The 24,231-nt window shown below is 39.3% G+C and overlaps 1 protein-coding gene across 2 annotated transcripts in view; it reads left to right on the plus strand.

Moving 5' to 3' along the window:
- PDE1C (phosphodiesterase 1C) overlaps positions 1-24,231 on the plus strand; it is a gene marked incomplete at both ends in the record, with an annotated part of 333,766 nt that overhangs the window by 281,159 nt on the left and 28,376 nt on the right. For both annotated transcript variants that reach the window (XM_080338651.1, XM_080338652.1), the window contains 4 exons: positions 2,297-2,417; positions 4,043-4,218; positions 9,050-9,346; positions 12,335-12,409. In XM_080338651.1, coding sequence (XP_080194777.1) covers positions 2,297-2,417; positions 4,043-4,218; positions 9,050-9,346; positions 12,335-12,409 — 669 coding nt within the window. The remainder of the gene's footprint in view (positions 1-2,296; positions 2,418-4,042; positions 4,219-9,049; positions 9,347-12,334; positions 12,410-24,231) is intronic.

Below are 24,231 nucleotides of genomic sequence, written 5' to 3' on the forward strand. Positions count from 1 at the left end.
TACCGTGCTCATTCTGCTGAAGAAGAAAAAGGAGGATAAAATGGTCATTAGCATTAATAGGTCTTAAAACCCAGGTTCATTATTTGATATTCAGAGTTTTTAATTAGCAAACTAAATCACCATATTTAAATCACAGTGTCTTTAGGTAAGAAGAGAGACAACATGGTGGGTGGATGTCACTTGGGAATATGATGTAAGTTACATAATTATTAGTAAATCGTACGTTTTGTTTCTACTATAGCAGATTATGTTTCCCAGCTTCATTATAATCCCCATTTTAGGGTAACATAGTTGAATAATTTATTGATGTTACAGGGAAAAGAGGACAAAAATGCCACTTATCAAAGAGAAGTTCTCCTAGGTCTTCGAGTTTGTTTACCAGTGGTCCCTCATGCTACCTCTGCATATCTTTGTTGATGAGATGCAGGACTTCTACCAGGGAAGAAGCCACTTAAAACTCGACCTTGTGGTCATGTGCAAATGTAGAGTATCTCAGGAAGCAGATCCCACCACTTCACTGCTGAAGTTAATGGCACAGTCATATGTCTGATATAAAAGATTTGCATGTCTTTGGGTTGTTAGTTGTGATGGAGCAAATGGCAGCGGTCTTATTTGCCAAGCAGAAGTGAAAAGGTGCAATGGCTTGAGTTTCTTTGGTCATTAAGGGGTAAAAAATTTTTTGAGTGAAAGGGAACAGAAGAGACATACAGACAGGCAGACACACACACACACACACACATATGTAATTCAAGTTCTCATTATTCTCAAGATTCCAGTGGCACACATAACGCTGTTCTCAGTCAGTACATTTTCCAGTGTTTTAAAAAAATGTATAAAGTTTGCTGGGATTATCTGGGCTGTGATCTAGAACACAATTTCCTTTTGTGACTTTATACTGCATACATTTCTGATTAACTCTCTGGGAGGAAGGCAGTTCTTTTTCCCCTAAATTTGAATAGATAAGACTGTCTCAGTGTTATGGTTTCAGATGTTCAGATAAGTGCATATTTTCTCCAGATTTACAGAATGTTATTATGAAATTCCGAGAACTTGCAAGTAACATTTCTAATTTGGCTAGGCATGAAAACACACTTAATTATCCATCCTTTTAGAAATGTAACAAAAATCAGGGGAGGGAACTGGAACTAGAAGGATGCTCAGCTGCTTTGCACTCAAAACGTGGATCAAAGCATCTGTGAATTCAGGTGCCTGGCCCATGTGGTCTCTTATCCTTTTATCGTTCTGTTATCACCTACAATCACCAGAGTTTGTCATAGAAACATATCACAACCCAGTCAGAGAAATGATAATACAGGATGTTTCAAAAAGGTGGACCTAATTTCAAAGCAGAATGTCTTGTGACCTGGGTTGATCTTTTTGAAACACCCTATATTATGAATGTATAATTAATAGTTGATGATTAACAAATCTTTAAAAATTCTAACAGTAGGGAAAGACCTGAATCCAGATGTACCTTAGGAGGGATTAAGGACATAATTGTTTTCTTGACTCCCTGCAGCACTTAGAAATTTGAACATATGAAATAGCCCTTGCCCCAGGTGTGAATTTAGGGGAAGATGTAAGGTACTGTAAGCTCCTCATTCTCACATATTTTCCATGCAACTTGAATTTTCATTCGTCTCATGAGCTTATGGCCACAGGGCCGTTCAGTCTGCCCTTCCCAATATTCAGATCAGAGCCATATTCATCTCTGCCAAACTACTGAAGCAGAAATTATTTGGCCCTTCATATTTTTCCTTTCCTTATATTAAAAAAATGTGGAGAAAAGCATCTAAATCTGTTTTTTTATCAACAAGACCAGGCTCGCTAAGCACTGAGGAGAGAATATTCACAGCAATCCACTGATATGTAGTAAAGGCAGTTTGCATGTAACTCCACACCAGTAGAGCTTACCAGTGTTATTACTGTTACATTAATTTTCTACTTTTAGGGAGTTCATATTTGAAACTGGGTTTTATCCAAATCTGCTGGGAATTTGCCTTAAATATCACTCTCCTCATATAAAACAAGTTCTGTTGCATCTGTTTATGTTCTGATTTGCCAGAGTTTCTTTCCAGTGTTTAAGAGGTACCTTTTGTTGCATGCTGTATCCAGACTCTTGGGTCAGGGATTAATGTATAACTCTGTTTTCCTTTTCTAGTATTTGCCTGTCCCTCTTTTAAGGTATAATTTTTCTGTTCTGTCTTTTACGGTGTGGTTTCCTGCAATCACTGAAGCAGTGACTCCACATAAATCCTCCTCTTGCCTACTTGACTTTGCTTGTGTTTCTGCTCAGGTTTCATTGATTTCATCGTGGAACCCACTTTTACTGTGCTGACTGACATGACGGAGAAGATTGTGACTCCACTCATCGATGAAGCTTCCCGCTCTGGCATGTCTGGGTTCAGACGTTCCAGGTGAATAACCATGTGCCCTTCTCCTTCGCTCTGCACATGCTGCCATTGCTCCCAACTCCCCCAGTTTCCCTGCAACAGTGTATGTCTTCCATGAGGCTTAAAGCTACATAGACAGTGACGAGGCTGGTGAGGGACCTGGAGCACAAGCCTTATGATGAGAGGCTGAGGGAACTGGGGTTATTTAGCCTGGAGAAAAGGAGGCTGAGTGGAGACTTTATTGCTGTCTACAGCTACCTGAAAGGAGGTTGTAGCATGGAGAGTGTTGGTCTCTTCTCACAAGTAGCAAGTGGTAGGACAAGAGGAAATGGCCGCAAGTTGCGGCAGGGCATGTTCAGATTGGATATTATGAAAAAATTCTTCATAGAAAGGGTTGTGAAGCAGTGGAACAGGCTTCCCAGGGAAGTGGTGGAGTCACCATCCATGGAGATGTTTAAAATGCATATAGATGAGGCTCTTAAGGACATGGTTTAGTGCTAGATTTAGGTTATGGTTTGGCTTGATGATCTTAATGGTCTTTTCCAACCAAAATGATTCTATGATTCCATGTCCACATTGCTGACACCGCAGCTCACCTTGTGATGTGACTTTGTTGCAGGGAAACTCCAGTCTAGGGGGAAGAGGCAATGAGGGAGGCTGGCATGAACCTGAGCTGTGCCTCCAAAGACACAAATGGTTATAGCCATGCGATCAGGTGAACTTTAGTGCTCTCTTAGTGGCTCATATCAAAGAGAAGGTAGAGAGAGTCATTGGGAGGCACTCATTTCCTCATGTCTAGAAGCATAAATAGGTTTGAAATATGATACAGAAGAGTACTGGAAAGTATAAGCAGACTTTAGTGACAATATTTAGGGTTACGCAAAGATGTGAAGTACCTGGAGTTGGGCTGTAAGGAGTCTTGGCACATTCAACCTGCTCTGCAGGTTGAGAAACTACTCTTGTAGTAGTTTCATGGACAGGGCATGTCTTGGGATTCAAATGCCATGTGCATGTGTGCCATGTCCTAGAACAGGGTTACCAAGTCAGGATTCTGTCTCCCACGTGACTTCTTTACCCGGGCTGTTATCTTTCTACTTCAATTTTCTTGCCGCCTTTATTAAAATGTGCACAATGAAGTGTTCGTCCTTGAAAGATAACTGTAGAGTCTGTAACTGAATGCCTGATTTCAGCCTCAGTTGTGGTCACCATGCCCTGAACAGAAGTTGGAGTCCTGTCCTATGCCTAATAATGGCTCCCACTGGTAAATTTTAGGAGGCTGCTCCTTTGACATATTTGATTTGTACAATTGTTTGGCTTCTCAATGAATATTTAGGGAGTGAAGATGTGCAACAAAGGTTATGGTAACACTTTGAGTGATTGTGTTTCTTAGGGACTATGGATACAAAAAAAGAAGCAGGGAAAACCTGCCTTTTATTTCTAATACTGTCTCAAGTTGTGCAGTTTGCTTTAACATTGGTTGCCCTGGGTGGGGAGGTAGGTTGAGGGATTCAAGCTTAGTTTTTATTTGGTTTTTTTTTTTCTGGTTGACTCTGTTAAGTCATCTGGACTTACAGTCATTATTTCTTCTTAACTTCATTTGGGTGTATGGCATGCTGATTTTTTCTGTGTTTTGTCATCTTGTGCCCCAGTCTGAATAGCATTAGTCCCTCTGAAGTTAAAAGATCAAGTGTCAAGAGCACTGGGTCCGAAGGAAGTGCCTCACTCAATTGCTCCATACTCACTGTGGACTTCAAATGTTTTAAAGCCACCTGGACTGAGGTGGTGCAGCAGAACCGGGAGAAATGGAAAGCACAAGCCACCAAAGGTAACCCCCAGGTTTCTCAGTGAAAGAATAAAAATTCTTTTGACTTGTTCTTCAAGCTCTTCTTAAATCAAATTATTCTCCAAATAAGGACTGTTAGTTTGAAAGAATCCGCTTTTCAAGGTCAACAACCTACACTGAGTTGTGACTCATCTGTGCCTTATGCTCTTCTAATGTGGTGTAAGTGTACATAATGAAGAGGATGTGGACAATGGGAGGAAAAACAAAATCGTAAGGGACGTCCCCTGAAGTCATGAGTCAGACTCAGGGTGGGTGCAAAAATAACTGGGACAGCATTTGTAGAGACAGGTTATCGGTTGTTCACCATTAAGTTTGAAAGAGGTATGGATGATAGTTCAGGGGCGAAGGACAGGATATTCTGGATTTACAGCTGTTTTGGTATTTCTAGTGGTAACTTGGATAATGAATTGGGAACTGTGCTGCAAATGCTCATGATGGCATCAGTCTGTGAGGGACTGCAAATATTTCAGAGGAATCTGAAGGCCATGTTGGTTGCAAGTTGACCAGCGTTCAGTATTGTCATTCTATTGAAAAGACACGACAAAACAAAACAAAACAACCCCAAAACCAAACAAAGAAAAACCCAAACCAAACAAACTCAAACAAACAAACAAAACCCAACCAGACTTTGCTTCTATGACCCCTCTGGCATTCTTTGTGTCTTTCCAGCAGTAACCAGGCCCCTAAAGCAGTTCTGTGCCCAGTTTTGGCCACTGCAGTTAAGAAAACATATGGACTAGTTGCAGAAAATACAGAGTACAGCAATGCAAATGATGATAACTGGTGTTTACAGCTGAAAGCAGTTTTCTGAAGACTACTACAGCTGCAAAATAAGGAAACAATATTTTTTTATTCAAGTACTCTGTGCTGTTAAGAGGAAAAAAAAAACCTGGCAGGTGATTATGAACTGATAATAAGTTAGGCATTGGCAAATCTCTGTTGTTGGAGATCTTTCGGAACTAATGGGAGCCATTTGTTGAGAACAACTTGGGTATAACTGCCCCTGGCCTACAGGGGCTGAATGATTGCCTAAGGTCTCCCTGAGACGCTGGATGATTTAGACCAGCTTTGAAACAAAAAATGGAGGAATGTATCACTGATTTTTTTTTTTTTTTTAAATTTTGTGAAACTGTTTGTGATACTATTTCTTCTTCGGGCTGAATGCTTGTTACTCAAAGCCTTATTTAATGGAGATTTTGTGTTTCATGTAAATGGAAAGAGTTTGATTTTAATGTATTATGTGGCCTTGGCTTCAGGACTGATGGAAGATTCGGTGTAGTTCTGTTTGCCAGAGCAGATTGTTCCTCTCCAACTGAAAGGCCTCTCTAAAGGTGCAGGAAAGCACCTATTATTATTCAAATTAAATTTTCCATTGTGATTAAAACTTGCCGTTCAGGAAAATACTTTCTAGGCATTCAATGAAAATGAAAACAAAGACATAATTCAATATCTGCTTATTTGCCAAGGGCATTTTTTAGCCTTTTTTTTTAAAAAAAATTGGTATTTACTATTTCGTAGTTCTTTGTGGACCAAACAAATTAAAGCTAACCAAACAGGCAAAGCATTTAACATGTTCAGTGTCCCACAGTACAGGAGTGTTGAGTGAATGAAGCCAGTACAGTAAACTAGTTTTCAGGATTTCATTTCAATGTGTACCATACATATTTGCTTGTCTACTAAGGATCTACTAGGTAAAAATCCTCTATGCAAGAGAGACCTGTAGGGAAATAAAATCTATCATACAGAAGTATAGTGTAGGCTTTGTACCCACTTGCAGTGACTGCTTTGCATAAAGACGTTTTTCTAAATGTGCACATGTAAATGTCAAGTTATGATTTAACCGGATGTGCGGACATTGCTTAACTAATGCTGCTACTGGTAATATATATTGATGCAGTATTTCTTATCCATTCTTTACAGAGCATCCCGAGGATAACTGGTTTTTTTTTTATTAATACTTTAGCTGGAGAGGAAGATGTTTTACTTTTGATTGCCTCATACAAAAATCCTTCTAGCAGGTCCTGAGGGTAGTCTGTGGCAGAATTAGTTGATCACTTGAAAGCGAGAGCTTACCAGTCTGCATTATTAGACATGGGAGCCCTTGAGTAGGTCATTTTATCTTTACCTTTATGACAATCTTTAGCCCAGAATTGTTGATTTACCTTATGATTTTGCCAGATATCATTGCCAATAACTTTGATCAGGGCCCTGCTTTGTGGGTCAAAGATTCAGAAAGCAATCTCAGCTTCTGCTCATCTAAATTCTTTGACTTATCACATAATTTCTGTGTTTCTGGGTGCATTTAGCAATACAAGCATGCGTATTTTTTTATCCTGAAAGTTTCATACAAATGTATGGTTCACCATACCGTTGTATGGGCTGGGGACTAAGGACTTGGACTGCAGAGCCCCTACATGAAAACCTTTGCTCAGCTGCTGTCTTGCTCCTGACTTGCAGCAAGTCCCTGTAGCCCCTCCATCTGCCATGCCTGTCTTTGCCATATGCAGCAGGGCCTGCCGCACAGCAGGAGTTTAAATTGCTGACCCCCATCAAACTGGTGTCTTGCAATGCATCAAGATGCTCTACCAATAAACATGAGAATTATTAAGAGAAGATAGCTAAAGCATTAAACTGTTCATTGAGAACAAATAGCAACTGGGGATCAAAAGGGAAGGAAACCCATTTATTTATTATTGTTACTACTACTATTATTATTATGAAATTATTTGTAGAATACTGTATTCCCTTTGGTAATGGCATTGTCCCTAGAAGCATCAGTGAGCTGTTTTTATCCTCCACGTGGTATTTATAGAAAATTTATTGGAGTGCGTGGGCAAAGTAAGTGGATTTTCTGCTGCTCTCCTTTCGCTTAAAGGATCATCATTAAATAGCTGCAAATTAAAAATCTGAATAAACAAACACCCTGATGTGCAGAGCACTACTTAGATAAAGTATTTTTGTCAGTAATTTTGACAAGAGGCACTCGTCCAATGGTGCTGTAGCAAGCTCCAGTCTACTGAGCTCAATTTCTCCCCTGTGGTTCAGGTGCAAAATGCAGCATTTTTTTTTCAGATCCCCAAATGAGAGAGATTCTTCTGAATTCCATGAGACTTCAGGGAAAATATCAACATGCATAGCTGAGCTATCATTGGAAGTGACCATAGATTTCAGGAATGATTAATAAAGTGAGGGAAGCTCATATCTAATTTAATTATATTTTCATGTGAGCCATAATTCATTAATTTAAAAATTAATTAACTTTAGTTAGCTGCTGGCAAGGAAATACAGATTGGCATTTCTTATAAAGACAACTTTTCCCCTTTCTCTCTTGTATCTCATTGGTACATTTTTCTCAAAATTGGCTCTGATTCATTCATAAGAAGTATGCGACAAGACACTTAGAAATTATTTTATAATTTTTACTCACTGGCCAAGACTTTGCTCCTGTAAGGAACAAAACATCTCTATAGATGTCAAGAATACTTCCATAGGACTGGGATAGACTTTATTAATTGTTTTGTAGGATCTGCTCATCAGCTTACACAATCTGTCAGAAAACAGAACATACATCTGTGATTCCTACCACAACTAAAGTGCAGTTGTTCGGCCGTAATGGGTTAATGAGTGGGCTGGGATATTGCTGACCCAGAAGTCTTGAATACAGGCATAGGGTGGTCACATCTGAATGCTCAGACTCAGTGTGGATGTAGATATTCTCTGAAGCTGCATAAACTCACAGGTTCCAAATTGAGAGTGTGCTAAGCTACTCAGCTGCTTTTCAGATTAGTTATTTCTTGAGCATGGAAAAGGAGGAAGAAATTATGGACTCTCTGCCCAGAGTCTGTGCACACCCAACCACGTTTACGAGCTCCAGGGCTGTGCTGAGGGACTGTGGTTGTGTCTTGCTTTCCAGGGTGACACAGGAAGCCACTCAGAGCCTTTGCAGCAGAGTCTGTGGGGCTGTGCTGTACCCGACCTGGGCTAGAAATCTCATGGTCTCAACAGCTGGAGCCGAAGTAATTTGCAACCTGTGTTGTAAGCATGTGTTGCATCAGGACCTCAGGTTTGGATAAGAACTAGAGCAGTATCTTGAATGGGGGAAGTCGGCTTTTCTGTGATTTTTTTTTTTTTTTTTTTTTTCCTGAATTGACAGTATTTTGAGATCCCGCTGTTATTCAACAGTCTTGAAGTTATACTTTTGCGGACTTGTGATTGACTCTAAGGCTTTTTGGGATGAAACAAGTACTAATAGCAATATATTAGTCTTGCAAGAAAGGACAGAGCCATAAAGAAAGGATAACGGTATGTGGAAGGCAAGAGATTAGGAAGCTGGCATTGGAAGTAACCTGGAACAAGAGGGAAAAATAGTAGATGTCAAAGAACCAAAACTTTTTACGTGCCTAGAGTTACATGGTACGGTATAAGATAAACTGAATGACTGCTTGTTGTGTGTTGAAAATGAAAGTAACTTTGGCAATCCTGGAGCCTTCAATAGCTAATATCTCTTTTATATTTACCTTTTAAGAATTTTGAGGAACTTCATTTTCAAAGGTGAAGCTTACATGGTAAAAAATGGCATACACATAATATACATTTAGGCCGACATGGGGTATGTTTTTCAGAATACTTTCTAAAATGTTCTCCTGTGCTCCTTTTCCCTTAGCAAGTCAATTCCTACATTTATTTAAGTAAAGTTGTGTGCATGTAAAAAGCTGAAGTAGATTTAGATATGTGAGTTGTATAATTCATGTCAAATGGACTGATAATCATGATTTCTTTCCTTGTTTTGCTTCGCTCTTTGCTGAGGGTGCAGAAGAAAAAGCTAAGAAAGAAGCAGAGGAAAATGCTCATCAGGGAACAGATGAAAAGAAAACAGATGAAAAGGATGAGAAGAAGCCAGCTGAAGATGCCACAGCAGCAAAGACAGAGAACTACAAAGAACCAAATTCTGTGGAAAATAAAAGTGCAGATTCTAATAAGAATCATATAAATGGGACTCGACAAACCGGGGTGAACAAACACGAAACCTCTCAAGGGAAAAACGCAGCTAGGACAGATACGGGAACAGACTCTCATCACCCAGTGGAGGAGAAACAACATGTGCAGAATGGTGAGTTCACTTCTTCCACTGAAATGTAAATTCAGCCCTAAAATGAGTATCTCACCAAAATGATGGGGGAACCTCATGTCCTGGACCCAGAGCCTCTTCATGGACATTGTCATAGACACCTGCATATGCGAATCAGAAACTGTAAATTAACTCCCCAAAAAGGTGGAAAATGTTTGAAAATTGCATTAAACATTAAAAAAATATATGAGACCCATGAGAACAGATCAGTTGTGTCTTGGCCATTTCACTGTACTTTGCCCCCCAGGTCCTGCTCCCTGAAGAATAATCAAAAAATGGCAGTGCAGCCACATGTGACTTGTCAAAAACTTGGCTAGTATCAGCCAGTCCAAAACTAGCAAAAAACTCAGACTTGGAAGCATCCTCTTCGCAAAACCAGAGTGAGCACACAGGCTTTGAAAGTCCCAGGCTCATGCAGTGAGTTTCGATGACAGCAGAGGCAGAAATTCTGTTTAAAAAATTCCTGATATGATTCTCACATCTTTCACTTGGCTGCTGGCTGTTCCCAGTGATCCCTTCATCATTAATGGTTTTTTTTTTAGATTGGAAGGACTATGGGCATCCAAGCTGTCATGCTCTGTTACATGTGGGATTTGTCTTCAGATAACGTTACGTGGGTGAATAGGAATGGGCCCCACAAGGATACAAAAAGGATGGGAACATATGGAATCCCAGTTAGGCTCCAGCAGACTTTTCTGAAATCTTTTATGTACTTCTAACAATACAGGGGTTAAGTGTACTCTAGTGATTTTGACAGAACCTTTTTCTGCAATATTGCTCTGCTGAACGTGTCAGAAATGCTTTGAAATGAATTATAATGATTTCTGAAAATTAGTGTCTTCCTCAGGAGCAGAAATTCTACTCCTTAATTTATGGGAAAAGGCCTTTATGAGATATAATCACTGCAGAGTCTTTGGAGACTGATGAAATCTTAACATTTATATATCTGGGTTTACCACAGCTTTCTTTACGCCTATATGTTAATATCTCATTGTAAAGTATTTGCCTTATTATTGCTCTGCCTTTGTAATCTCTTTCAAAAAGATCATTATGATCATGATTCTGCTCTGCTGCTGGCAGTATGGCAGGGTAGATATTACAATACTCAAAAGTCCCCTATACCTAATAAGTTACATTCAGTGGAAGTTCAGAAATTGCATTGTCAGCTGAGTTTAAAGTCTCTCTCAGTCACTCATTGCCCGTATGCTTTCTCAGAGACATCCAACTGTGGAATAATGTATGTGTGGATGTTCATGATCTTTTCCTGCACACACTTAGGGTCAAGCAACTTCTTTATGCAATGATCAAGTAAAGCATTATTAGCTCATCGATACCATCAGCTGTCTCGTGGTGGATGAAATGTAAGAAGACTTTTATGCTTTGCTATATACATTTTAATTTCATTTCCTGAAGACAGTGTCCTGTTAGAGGCCACCTTCATCAAGCAGATAGCTCGTCCCTGCTTGGAGCTGCTCATACCTCTGTTTGAGGAGCCCACGTCAGTGGCAGCTCCAGCTGAGGAGGTCCCTGCTTGTCCTGTATCATCTTGCTTTCATTTTTCTCTCACGCACACAGTGAGCTTAGGAAGAAAAACATGACAAGTTTTGGCTCTGAATAAGAACTGAAGAGGACATATTTTTTTCAATTTTGTTAAATATTTTAAGATTTTAAAGCCATTCCTCTTTTATACTATGATGAAGCTTAATTGGAGAGAGAGATCGATCCTCTGTCACTGAAGAATAACAAATATTGCCACGGGTAGGGCACAGTGTGGAAGAGGGAGACCTTGCTTCTCTACAATTTATCTTTTTTCGAATGGTTCCAAAAATAAATATCCACTGGCCATGACTATTTTGAAAGCAGATCATATCCACTTTAACAAGTAATACCTATAATCTTGATCCAAAGGCTGGGAATTAGTTAGAGTAACAAAAATAGTAACAGAAATTGAATAAGTGTCACTTAAATGCAGCTGTGCAACATACCTCACATTTACAAAACTCTGAAATGAGGCTTTTGCAGCTTCTTGTGTTGAGGTGTGGGTCACAAGTTTGCTGCTACTCCTCAAGGGGGAAAGGACAAGCTGCCCGCTCCTGTCTGGGCAGTCTGCTATTGCTTTTCTGGGCATCTGCAGGAAGGACAGACACCTTCTTTGCCACTGTTTAGACACCCCACTTGAAAAACCGCTCTTCCACTAGAGCTGTCCCTTTAAGTTATCTTGTATTTGATCTTGCATTTGGCATTCTCATTCAATGAAGGGATGAGCTGGGAAGGTTTGATGTGCTCTGCTGTGTGACTAATAGATGACAGAAAATGAGGGTGACTTTGGTTAACCTTCCTGGCCTCATAAAATACACCCCGATTCAAGTTGCCATTTTCATTCTGCATCAACCAGCGCTCTGCCAAAGGCCTGCTGTCCTGGTGCGCTACAGAGATTCTAAAGCCCGTGATCAATGCTAGGATAATTCTTTGTTCCCTGATAACATCATCAAGGCACCAACACAAATGAATCTGTGGATAAAGGACACTGGTAAGAGAAAGTAAGACAAAATTGTGTAGTACTTTTGGATATATCTAAGGTGGTTCTTTAATGCAGAGACTTATGAAGTATTGCAGGGTCTTAGTCCTTTAAAAGCATGCATGTTTCAGAGTCCTGATTTTGAAATAATGGTTGTGCTCAGGTTTTTGATGGCTTACATACAACCAGAGGGAGTATGAGTTTGCATGTGCATTTAAAAAGGTGTTAACAATTAGAATAGATTTTAAAGTAGATTGCAAAGCTTGATTTTCTGTAGAGGTTGGAGAAATTTATTCTAGTGATTTATTCTATGAAAATGTGTTAGTCCAGTTCATTGTGCATTCAGATCTTTTCTCCTTGGGAACATCTCCTTTGGATGTTGCAAATTGATTGAGTTACAAGCTTTAAAAAAGTGCAATCTGCTTATGGTATTTCTTACTGCTTCTTTCTAGGTGAATTAAAGGAAGAAAAAAAGTTGGACAAAAAAGATCAGTCTAGTGTGGGGAATGAATCAAAGCAAACAGATGGTAAGGACAACATTTTATTATATTTTGTCACCCATTTTTATATGCGATCTATTGTTTCCTAAACATCTGCAGTTTATTCTAAAAAAAAGTGTGGTAACCAGAAACAGACTTAACAGAAACAGTCATTAGACTCAAAAAAAGACATTTCCTAGGGGAAAATCATCCCTTTCACATAATGCCTAGTACCACTGAGTTGTTCTGTTGGTAAGCCTTATCCATCAATTTTTGGGCAGCGCATGCAAGAAAAATCCTGGATTATTGGAGTTGCTTAATAGGAAATGCGGATTTGTGAGGTTCTATCCTTTGAATTTCTTTGGGCCATATTCTGCTCTCTGTTAGGACAGGCTGCATGGGAGGTGCAAAAAAAAGAGCTAAGTAAAAACCTGCACAATGTGTCCCTGTTTTTCATGATCGCATTTTATGCTATGCCAATACAAACACAAAGCTTTCTTGACTGAATTGTCTGAGGGGAAATTTGCCAAGTGCTGTCGAACCACAAGTGTGGAGAGTAAACAGGAATCAGCACAGCAGTATAGAGGTCCTATTAAAGATACTATAGAAAAGAGATATTGCTGAAACTTTGTTGAACTGAAGCAATCCCAAGCCGTAGGATGGTTTCTTGGGCATCTGGGAATAATTTCAAATGAGTCTGAGCCTAGTGGAGAGGTCCACAGACATTTTAGTAGCCTTAGGAAAGTGGAAAAGCAGCTGTAAGGTCTGTGGCATGTTTACTCTTCTGTGCCTCCTTAGCTGTGTACCACAGGGCTCTGAGATTGTATCTGAACCCACCTTGCTCCAAAGCAATTGCTAAAGTAGCAAAATAAACAGAAACAAATAGTAGAGCTAGCATTTTCTTTGTATGTGTGTCAATGAAATCCACTGAAACGCAGCTATTCCTAAATCTAAATAATACAGTACTTTGTTTTGATGGTCAAGAAAGGCATTGTAAGACATTGTAAGTACTGCAGTTTAGAGTGATACCATGTTTTCTTTTATTGATTCCTTTTAAGAAATTACTTAAAATTCCCATTGCTGTAGCAAAGTGGTAACTGAGACGAAAATGCAATACCTCAACTAAAAAAGTAGAAAAAATAATCTGGAAGCATGTATTAATTTTAGACACATAAATATGTATTGTTTTAAAGAGGTCCCTTAGCAACAATTGTTTAGGAAAGTTCAGTTATTTTGTTAAGAGGTCATATTATTTACACAGTTAAGTGTCTGTCAGGAAACCAGTCTTGAACAAGTACCATTCACAACTCTTCCTGTGGTCATGCAGAAATTAAGCACAAATACTCAAATAACACACAACTCTTCAGATATTTGTGTACATGTGCAGTGCTGTATGGAACTATCAAGGCCTCAAAAAAACTAATGAACAGAACGGCTACTCTCCCCACTGCAGTGGGTGATGGCTGAAACCCTGGCAGGACCAGGTAGACACAGAAACACTGGGTCTTCTTTAGGAGGATTCAGGAGCATCAGCCCAGCCAAAAGAGTAGATCCAGGAGTCCCTGACTTTGAGGACCGGGTTACATTTGAAGGTCTGCACTCTCAAGGTCTTAGGTCTTAGAAAGATTAGGGACATCTATTAAGTTAGACAGGAGGACCAAGTAGTTAATGTTTCATGATGACTTGAAGATTGAGGGTGTGAATTTTGTTCCTTGCTAGTCTTTGTGTGGTGTTAGTTATTGAATGTGTACTTGTTCTCCTGTAAGAAAATGTTCTGCTTGTCCCCTAAGGGAAAAGACCAATACCATGGGACTAGTTGATTACAGTGAATAAACAACTGTAACCATACAAGGACAATTTGTGGTGTGAATGTTTTTCATTCAGGTGCTATAGAGACAGATTATAGCTAACAGTCTCATTTATAGAAATCAGGAGAAAATTTGTGAATGATGCAACTTAGAAAGGAAAGCACTAGAGTGGCGCTTGCTGTGACAAATGCAGTGCAACCTGTTCTGTCCATTACTCAGTCCAGAGGAAATCTCCTCACCAGCCATTTGAGGGATGTGGAGAAAGGAACATTATCTGTGGATAATACATAGCTGTTTGCAGACTACTGAAATGTTTACCCGAACATATGCTTTTTCACATGCTGGAAAAAAAAGATTAAGTGGGGGAGTAAGATTGAGGTTACAGCTATAATGCACTCACCACTTGTAGTTTGCTGCTGGGTGAAACTCATCCTGGGCTTTCAGCAGGGTCAAGGGTACTCGTGTTTTAGAGCCTCTGTTCAGTACATAGCTGAGGTATGTTTGCATTAAACAGGTTCCCATTTGTGCAGATTTACCATGAGGGCTTCAACTTTCTCACCACCACCCATTAGCATCAGCCTGAGCCTTGCACCCAGCTGAGGTCAGTCTGCTGCACTGTCCTACTGCACAGGCATCCTGCACCTGGAAAAGAAAGCTGCAGAGGATATTTTGCATAAATCTTCAGAGGATCTGTGTCCAAGTTGATTTTTGAGCATGTAGAAATTAAGTTATTGTAATATCTTGTGATAGGAATACATACATACCAGTGTGTTTCAAAAAGGTGGACGCAGTTTCAGGTGGTAAGAGTTTCAGATTGGGTCAGTCTTCTTGAAACACCTTGTTTTTCTAGTACATTTGTCCTTCTGCTACATAGGGAAGCAAGTGGTCAGGGACACATAGAATAACGATTCCATGTGGACAGGAGAAGACATTGAAGCTGCATGTCTACACTGTAGTCACAGGTGTGAAATGTAGCTTCTGGCTAAGAGTTATCTTGAAGCTACACAAAAACAGTTAAGTGGGCATGCCTCCAGAAATGGATCAGGCCCACTGAGACACTGAGGAACATCCAGCATCTAGCCAGAGTTCATACAATTGAGTCAATCCATACCAAAGCCAAAACCACCTACTTTAAAGCTAGCTTGAGGATGCCTATGTAAGCTGCAGCATGCCTTAGATTTCAGTCTTAACTGCTTTAAAATCCTGTGGACGTCTCTTGAATGTAGGCTGTTTTCCTTCTCATATTAATCTAATCTTCATATTATTGTCTTTTTTTTTTTTCTATGGGAGGTACTGCTTGTTATTCAGTACTGCCCGTTTTTTTGGTTCCAAGAAAAGAGATATGGGGCTGCTATTTCCCACATAAAGACACAGTCCTGTAAGACACATCATCAGCACAAGTATTTCATCAAATGTTTCCTGTGGGATAGAACATTATTAAACCATAGGGAAAATCTGATTTTCACGTGTGAAATAATTGCTTTTCGACACTTTGAGTGGAAAATTGTAAGCAGTCACATGGAAATAGTTTTTATCTACATTCACAAACTTTATTTTTTGCAGCTTCTTTTTCTCCTCACAAAACTGACAACAAATGAGAATATTATTCTTCCCCATTTCAGACTAGATATAAAGAAGCAATTTTTTGCTCTGAAGGTGGTGAAACACTGGCACAGGTTGCCCAGAGAGGTGGTAGATGCCCCATCTCTGGAGACATTCCGGGCCAGGCTGGACAGGGCTCTGAGTGACCTGATCTAGTTGAAGATGTCCCTGCTCGTTGCAGGGGGGTTGGACTAGATGACCTTTGAAGGTGCCTTCCAACGCAAACTGTTCTATGATTCTATGATCACCACTTTCACAGGTTATCTCTACCACTTCCTGATTTTTTTTCCTACTATGAAAAGATTCTGCAATGTTAATAAAAGTTTTCAGTGCAACTCTCTGCTCTGGTGACCAAAACACAGTTTGTTCAAACACTCCTTGTCAGCTAGCAATTGCAGACAATTAAAAGGTTCCTTTTTTGTGTTTGTCTTGGGAATTTATTATTCTAGTAGTATCATGCACATTTTCAGGTTATATAGCACAGAAATATGCAGGATACTTTGATTTTGAACAGCTAGTACAGAGAAAGCCTGATGTGCCCTGGGTATGTGTGATGAGCAGCAATGCTCCCACCTCGTGGTGAAATCATAACTCTGCATTTTGACAGGTCATAATTTCAATAATATAAATTATACATTCCTCTACACAGTGCAACATAACAGAAGAGAATTGAATATAGTTAATATAATATAGTTACTAGAATATAACATACTATAATACAGTATGTAGCCTTTTAAGTAGGCTATGTGAAGACTTCATAACAGGCTTGCAAGAAATTGAGGTTTTAGCTGTCTTTATTTTGATTTTGTTAAGCTATACTGTTGCTTAACGGTAGTTAAAAGCCTTTCCTGTATGTTCGATACATCGCCCATGCCAACATGTAAAGCTGTCTTTTTATCTTAATTTTTCTTAGCAATCATTCCTTGATCAGCAAGTGGAAAATTCCCTGATTAAAAAGTACAGGGACTTCTTTATTTTCTGTCCCGGTGGTCCCCAAAATTCAAGTGGCAGAGGAGCTATCACAGAATGTTTTTAACTGAGAATGCCTTTGGTATAGGAACATGGTGGTGTGAAGAAACTATGACGATGGCTCCCCAATTATAGCAGACAGAGCTGAATTAACGAGATTCTTTCCAGCTTCATTTAAGGAGAATGCAGCTTTTTGCAAAGCTGTTCAACCATTTAAAAATGGTCTGTCTTTGCAGCCTTTTGTGGAAACTGTTTTCATGTGTGTCGCTCTAGCCAAGACCACTACGTAGCCATGAACACTTAGGCAGACTGCTGACAAAATGCTGCTCATGTAATGTGAATAGTGCCGATGTTATTTTAAAAGAGGTTAATCAAGTATATAAATGAACAGCATTTGTCCATATCTTCTTGAGAGAGGTAAAAAGGTAAATTTCAGTTCACATAAATAATAGTGTCATTTCTATTTTTATTCCAAAAAATAGGCTGATTTCTCCATTATTGTTGGATGCAAAATGCCCATTTCATTTTGTAAGGCAAATACATTGGATTCCTTCTTGCTGCTTGGTAGTGTTCTTGATACTATACGTCACAATCCAGCTGCAGTGGCAAATTGGAATTAGTCTAAGACTACTTTGAAAGATGATTTCCTTTCTTTTCTTACTTCTTTTTATGGCGTGGTAGTTGAGTTACGTTAGAGGTTATTACCCCAAGTTAGAAATTGGAAAGCGTTGTACTGGTACCTTCTGGAAAAGCTTGTCTGAAAGCATGAAGGCATTTTGCTATCCAAAAAAGGCATATTTCACCGCAACTTATCTCTGCTGAACAACTGCTCCATAGTAGTGCAGTATAGGATAACTGGAGGGGGAAAAAGCTTCTGTGCTTTTAAAAATCCTGTTTCTGCTCTTTTGAAAAAAATGAGTGTGTCTAATTTAGCAAGTGGCACCTGAGGCAAGCTGGAATTTACATAGAGAGATGTACTCTGAAGAAGGTTTTATGCAGTTTTAATATCAAATAGAAGATGAACATAATGTGATGTGATCTTTGAAGTTAAATGCAAAATACCATTGTCAGCATCCTGACCTCAGGAACATTACATCACAATGACATGCATGCTTGATGAGAATATGAGAAATACATAGAAAGATACCTTGTATAATTATGCAGATGATTTTGCAGCTTGTCAGTTTTTTGAGTGTGTGTATAAGTCTTATGGAGCCTACCTGGTTTTCCTTCGAGACTTTCATGTATCTCTTTTTTAGCCTGCTTTCCATTGTGCAGGCCATGTCAGGTAATTAGAAAGTCCTTAGGATGCTTGATTGCTTTTTGCTTCTACTTTACATGAAGTCACAGATATATGTGACCAGTTTAAAAATTAAGAATAGCATTCAGCTTGATTTCAGATTTAAGTGAACATTTGGAATATTCGTTCCAGATTCATGATGGAAAAAAAAAATCACTGCAGGTACTTAAGTAGGTTTTTTGAGTAGTTAACTTTATGAGGAATGTTTTTTCAGGTTACCTTTGGTCCTTTAAATATAGTTCTGCTCAGAGATAGCATACGGCTGCATTGCTCCTTGGGGGTAACGTACATGGTCCTAGATGCATGGAGGAACGTATATCTTACACAGTACATTGCAGAAATTCCTCCTTGATTCGCACAAGTCAGGGAGTGGAGCTGTGACCTTTCTTCTGTTATACTCCTTCTTACACCACGTAAGATTATTTGCCTGTACAATGATGTATAGAAGTTCTCTTCTTCAGAAGAGGAGAGTCTTCCTTGCTCCCCAGCTGCACGAATTTATGTTCTGTCCAGTGACAGTGAGGCCTCTTTTTTCCCATGCAATGCTTAGCCCTGAAAGAGAAACAAGATCATGTCCAAAAGGAATGACTGAAGGGGAGGAAGAATATGAAATGGCTCCTCAAAAGCGGTCGGTCACCTTTAGCTTTCATCTTATCCCTTCCACATGAAACAGCTAGCTTCCAATTTGAGCATACCAGCTATAGGTATCTTAACAGATCAGGACTCTGACCAGGTAGTTTAAGTAGAAGCATTACAAAGGAAGGAATCCAACATCCAACTGTGTGGGAATCCAGATATAAAGACTGCACTCAACAAACTGCCAGCTGGGTGCTTGATGGGTACCTTCGATGCCCTTGGCATTTTGTGCTAGACGTGCTGCCTGGTCATGCCCTGGGGGCAGAGGCAAAGAGATGTCGGTCCCCTTGGGCTGCCCAGTCTGCAGTTCTGTACTGTTCAATCCACAAAAGCTGGACAAAGAGAAGAGAGTGAATTTACAGCTTAGTTTTCTGAAACTCATACCTTAGTAGTAATCTTTACTACTTATTACCATTCATTGCTCCATTGCTCAGCAATTCATTCTTCTCTCTGCCTTTAAACTGCTGCTTTGCTATTCTTAATATAAAAACTTGGAACCTGGAGGCAATAAAACATGTAGAAGAAGAAAACCAGCAAGTGATATTATTTGAAAAGTGCTATTTAGAATCGGGCAAAAGTATTAAGGAAATTAAGAAATTCGAAACGATTGTAGAAAACTGAAGAGGCACTGAAAAAAATCCAAATGAAAATTTTTGCTTTGAATTGATGTTTCATTTTTAGCCAGCTTTAACTAAAAGGTAAAAATGAAAGTTTTGTTTGAGTTAAGTGGAAAGTTGAGCTGATCTTTCATTTCTTCTCCAACTCCCTCCCACCAAAAAGACCCCACTCCCCAGTAATTGTTTTTGTCATGCTAGAGAGAAAGCAACATCTGACCCAGAGCTAAGCATTGTCCTAATTTTTCAGTTTAGTCACTCAATCAAAGAACCTATTATTTGCCCAGTGCTAATTACAAAATTCTGATTCATGTATTTGGCTGAAAACTTTGTTAGCTTTGTTTGTTCTTTTGCCTGTGGCAGCCCATCCCTCTTGTTCCTTGAAACGCACTGGAGTTTTCATTTCCATCCACAATGGAACAGCTCATTATGAAAACCATGATCGAGCTTTTACGTCAAACATGTTCAGACCTTTGAATTATGTTTGATTATCAAATATGGAATAAACTTTCACTGTAGGTTGCTTTGCATAATAAGTGTCCAATTCTTTCATACCTGCTTTACTCAGGAAACTCAAAAGTTATTTGGTGTAACCAAAATTTTGCCAATGTATTCATTGTGTTTTTCTCTACTGTTACCTATTTCCATAATGTAGTGGTAAGCAAACAACATATATTAAAACAAAGCTAATATCTTTCTTCCATCACTGATGTGATCTCAGGTCAAGTGTAATGCATGTTGCCAAGCAAACATAAAACAACATCAATGTGAACAGGACTAGAAATTGACATCATGAAAGATTTAGGGATAATTATGTGCCAAAACTGAAAAATCAGAATACCTTCTATGCTAATTTCATTTCTCCTCCTAGCAAAATGAATGTTAAGCACCTGGGTCGTCTCCTAGATTAGAATGGTGATGGTTAAATTCAGTTACAAAACAAGTATTCAAAATTCTTTTCCAACAGCATTTATTCTTGTTTTCCCTTGTTTTAAACAGGATGCAGGCACTTTGGACTAACATTCTGTTTTCTTTGGAAAAAATAATCACTCTGAAATTTCTCATCCATTAAAAAGACAACGGAGATGAATTAACTTGCAACACCTATTTCTTCCTTATTTCACTGATCTTCTGAGCTTTGTTTCTTAGGCTTCTTTTATCTCTGGTGCAATGGAAACAATTTCTTTGAAAAGGTTTTCCAAATGGTTTCAACAGGAAACAGGATCATCCAGTGCTGAGAACTGAGCACCGAGATTTTTGACATCTTCATTTTGTTCTGAGCACTAGGAGTAGCTTTAACAGTGCTTTTCAGGTAGGGACATGTATGACTGAGCACACTTTCGCACTCAGGGGAGACAAGAAATACCCTGGCTTTTGGGCATAAGCTTAGAAAATTAAGGGGTCAATCCTGCAAGATGCTGAGTGAGTCCACAAAAGGAATTAGAAGTGGCAAATTGAGTGATCTGCCCCACTAGCTGCAAATAGTTCTGTCATTTGTAGTAGGAAGGATAACTACCTTTTGGTTTATGGAATATCTGTGACACATTTATGCAGACTATTATTTCCCCTAATTGTACACTACATCATTAGTGATAGTTTTATGATATCAGTTGCCATACAACAGTTTGTCATTTCTGTTGTCTTTTCATCCAGTGTCTGGATGGAGTAGGGTGCTGGGGGAGAGCAGAGTTTCACATAGTCTCATGCTGAAAAGCCAGGGTTCTGAATAAGTGAGGGTAGAGCCTACTTTAAAACATCAAGTCAGCTTTCCTGGGAACACGTGAACAACAATGTGCGTCAGAACGAAAGTCCCTCAGCTCTCCATCACCTCCCTGACAGCATTTCATTGCAGAGTTCTTAATGAACAAAGAACAAAACCAGAGCAATGCCTGCCCCTACACCCTTCTGTCTTACAGACAGCCAAGGCAGGGGTCAAATCTCTGACTTGAATAGCCTCTGATGGATTTTTCTTCCATTGCTTTGCCTAGTTATCTTTAGAGGTTTGGTACTCTTGTGTGTGCTGGGCACTCAGGCAACACAATTCAGAAGTTACTTAGGCATTATGTGAAAAATCTCATCTTTTTATGGCTTTCAAATTTACTGCTTGATAGTTTTATTTGATAACCCCCTTCCTGGACTATGAGAAGCAATGAGTAATTGTTCCTATTCACATTCTTAGCACCACTCGTAACTCCATTTACCTTTTATTTGATTATCCCTGCAACTCTCCCTTTTCAAGCTAAAGAGCCGTAATGTGCAGAAATTTTATGTATTCAGCTTTCCTTCACATGCAACCCTTTTGATATCTGGTGTTTTCGTTAGTACGTCTGTGTTACACACATTGTTATTGGGATGTGATGAGAGATTCCGATTTTAATAGTAGGGAGAAAACCTGTAGGATTCACTTCCCCTCCCCTAAATTTTCAAGAATAAAGTATACAAATTACAAAAAATGTTCCTTTTAATATAATTGTGTGCTGATTTTTTTAATTGATATATTTATGATATTATATCATAAAAGCATGAAAAGGCATCACCATAAGGAACTTAATAAGGGATGTACTGAATGAACATGGTTAACTGCGGCTCTCTTTTTCTGCTTTTTCTGTGTTTTAAAACTCTAACTCAAAAATATCTTGGGCTAGTATTACCTCAAGGGCAATGTTATTTGGTGGTACAGTGGAGTTCTCCCATCCTGTATGAGTCCTTACGCAGCATGCTAAGATGATGAGATTTGTTCATGCTAAGCACTACTTTTTCACAAGTGAACTGCAAGGTTACCACGACGAAGGAAGAAAATCCAAGTGTATAATCTTGGATAACTGTGGTTTCATCTTGCACTTCATTCATGATTAAGTATGGTTTTAATACTGAAGGAATTAGTATTTAAGCAGAGGCAACAGGGACCATGCAGTAACCTCACAAGTGCTTTCATCGACTGGGACTACCAAGCAAGCTAAGTAGTTTGTGGAAAAACCCCTGCCCATGAAATCCTTATTCCACATCACACTGTCCTGCAATCTGCATTCAACATTTATTTTTTAGGATAAAAGAATAGCAGGGTTTTCTTTCAAATGCAATATTAAAACTGTGGAGCTCGATCTTGTCCTGACAGCCTGTCCCGGCACTGGAGGCTATGGGGAGGTATCCCGAGCCTTCTCTGGGCAGCGCCGTGATTTTGGCAGCTGGGCAGGAAGGGATGGAGGGAACAGGCAGACATTTGGCTGTGAAGTGGTGCTGGGAGAGGCCAGATCTCCACTTCCAGCTGGTACAACCAGCATCACGCCTGTGATTTACTCTCCTTCAGGAACGTGAGTCATTACAGAACAGATGTAGTTCTTGAGTCAATTTAAAATCTCACCTCAGTCTAAGTGCTTCTGGGGGTCTATTCCTATTCTCCAACTGAGTAGCAGATTCTGAAAGTTTGCATTAGACAGCCAACTGTTAAAACGGGTAGTTCTTTTAAGGCCTTGGACTCCAAGGGATTTGTTTTATCACAAAAAGAGAGGCAAATGTGTGAGATTAATCACCAGTTGTGCAAAACTGACAACCAGCTTCCTTGCTGTATGGATACAGTCATTCACTGAGTAATTCTGTGTGAGGAAAAAGACAAAACACAGTTTGTTTTCACTTCAGTAAGTCAGACTGTATAGTAACATAGTAAATATATACATTCATAGTCCAGTGAGCACAAGTTAAAAATGCCTTAGTATAAACTACGAGCTGATAGCAGAAGTGGACTGAATAATCTCCTTGCAGTGGGTGCAGGTATCACCTGAAGATCTGTAGAAGTCACTGGTATTTGCATTAGTGATCAAGGAGAGGGCCAATACTCAACCTTGGCAAACAATATAAACTTGTCAGCGACACTGAAGGACTGAGATGTGCATTCAGATGAGGCTGTTTTAGATAATGAAATTCAATATATGCCAAGTGAAATACTTAAAGTCTTCCTGTGTACCAAGTGCTGCATATTCATTCCTTTTCCTCTTTCAGTTACCTCTGCTGATACGTACTAATATTTGCACTAGATCTGTTGTGCTGAAATGAGAAAGAGGCTGAATCACTTCCAAGGTTAAGGTAGTGTAGGGAACCTACAATGGTTTGAAAGGGAAATTCAGCTAGGAAACTGACACATCTGCTCCACCAAATAGAAAAACAATTTAAAGTAAATGCTGTACTGGAATGTTCTCACTGGAGCTGATGATGTGGCTGACAGAAGCAAAAAGCATTATATGACTCCGTTCGCAACAGGGAACTTTTAGAGTCTGGAAGAAACATTCCATTTTCCCTTGTTGCATCAATGGGGATGAGAGAGGTTAAAAGTCTTGTGAGTATGGATAGCATAGGAGGGGAAGAGCATGTTGGATGGTATTTCAAGCTCTCTTTCAAATTCCTGGTGTGATTCAGGAAATCATTTAAGAGATTCAAAAATAATTGCTGCTCAAATATGCCACTTAGTCCATGTGTCCCAAACACATGGGCTTTTAGGTCATCCTTTTGGGTCATTCTTTTGTCTTTAAAATGTGACTGATGATACATCTCACAGGATTGTTATGATCCTGTTAATGGCAGTAAATCAGGCTGAACTTCTTAGAGGAGAGACATCAAGGAAGAGTAGTACTGTTGTTATGGCTGTTACTATTGCCTGTTGTTGTAGATCATGCTGTAAGTACTGCTGGGAATGTGACTATTCAGTCTAAATAGGCCCAATGAATTGCTGAAAGCCTAATTCTTTACAAGAGGGTCTTAGAATTACATCAATGAGCAAGATATTGTACTAGCAACTTACAGGGGACCATCCTGAAAGGAAGAGTCTCCTCGCTAGCTATACAGTAGAAGAAAACAATACCAACTCACTAGTAGATTTGTGCCAGTGGATACATTCGTCAGAGATAATTCAATATAGCAGCAAAGCCTTTGATCTTTGTTTTGCCAGTC

Source organism: Nesoenas mayeri, assembly GCF_963082525.1.
Source record: "Nesoenas mayeri genome assembly, chromosome: 2".
NCBI lineage: Eukaryota > Metazoa > Chordata > Aves > Columbiformes > Columbidae > Nesoenas > Nesoenas mayeri.